The sequence below is a fragment of the Penaeus monodon genome, chromosome 22 (genome assembly GCF_015228065.2).
Source record: "Penaeus monodon isolate SGIC_2016 chromosome 22, NSTDA_Pmon_1, whole genome shotgun sequence".
NCBI classification, from domain to species: Eukaryota; Metazoa; Arthropoda; class Malacostraca; order Decapoda; family Penaeidae; genus Penaeus; species Penaeus monodon.
This window is the reverse complement of record NC_051407.1, coordinates 26,966,418-26,967,318: the sequence shown is the minus strand read 5'-3', so window position 1 is coordinate 26,967,318 and position 901 is coordinate 26,966,418. Positions and strand designations below refer to the sequence as shown.

The 901-nt window shown below is 35.3% G+C and overlaps 1 protein-coding gene across 1 annotated transcript in view; it reads right to left on the bottom strand.

Moving 5' to 3' along the window:
* The window catches only part of LOC119587056 (mRNA turnover protein 4 homolog), a gene marked incomplete at its 3' end in the record, with an annotated part of 16,331 nt that overhangs the window by 13,010 nt on the left and 2,420 nt on the right, over nucleotides 1-901 (bottom strand). The window contains 1 exon segment of the mRNA XM_037935803.1: nucleotides 176-338. Within this exon segment, the coding sequence (XP_037791731.1) occupies nucleotides 176-338 (163 nt within the window).

Below are 901 nucleotides of genomic sequence, written 5' to 3'. Positions count from 1 at the left end.
TTAAGTATATGCATTATATTTTATCTTCAAAAAATTTTTTTAGTATTTTTTCTGTTGACTCAAATCCTAAACTTCTCAGCTGTGGCCCATCAAACAAAAAAAAAGGCTGAGACACTCTCTTTTGCCTCGTTTCCTATACCATTATAAAAAGAGAAATAACAAAAAAATACGAAACCTGCTCTGTCCCCATTCTAAACGCATATCTTTTAGTTTGTTCGTTCTGATGTGATGCGCTGAGAAGATGTAGATGTGGTCATAGTTGTCCAGAGAATTTCTGATTTCTTCAACTAAGTTCTGCTTCATTTCCAAACCCTTCTTCTTGGTTTGGGTTAGAGAAACTGAAAGAGAAGGGTATACATTAGTATGGAGCATCACAAGAATTATTACAAAAGAAAACAAACCTTGTCTAACTATATAATGAGGCTTAACCCCATAATTGCAGCATCAGAATAACTGACTAGTGGCAATTGCTAGTACACACTGGCAGCTTTCTCACTTGCACATTCATTAACTTATAACTGTAGCTTATATCAACAAGTTTTAGAAATTTGAATGTTTCCTTCATTTTAGGTACATGTATCTCATAGAAAACAAATGAAGTTCCTAATATTAGAAAAAGATAAGCTCCATCCAACAAGCCAAGGGTGCAGGGTATGTCATCATGCAGTGCTTTCTGCAACTCAGCCCACTACAGCCATAGCACGGTTTCGAGTCAACAGCATTTAAAGGGTTCAAATAAGAACTTTTAGCAAAGGCCTGCAAACCTCCTCCATCAAGAAAATTCAAACAAGATATGGCACAGATTTGTTCCTTTTTGGTGATAAATCAATAGGAAAATCTACAAACTTTATCTTGAATGAAAATATAAACATGGTAGTGAATTGTTGGCTTCTGCTATGGG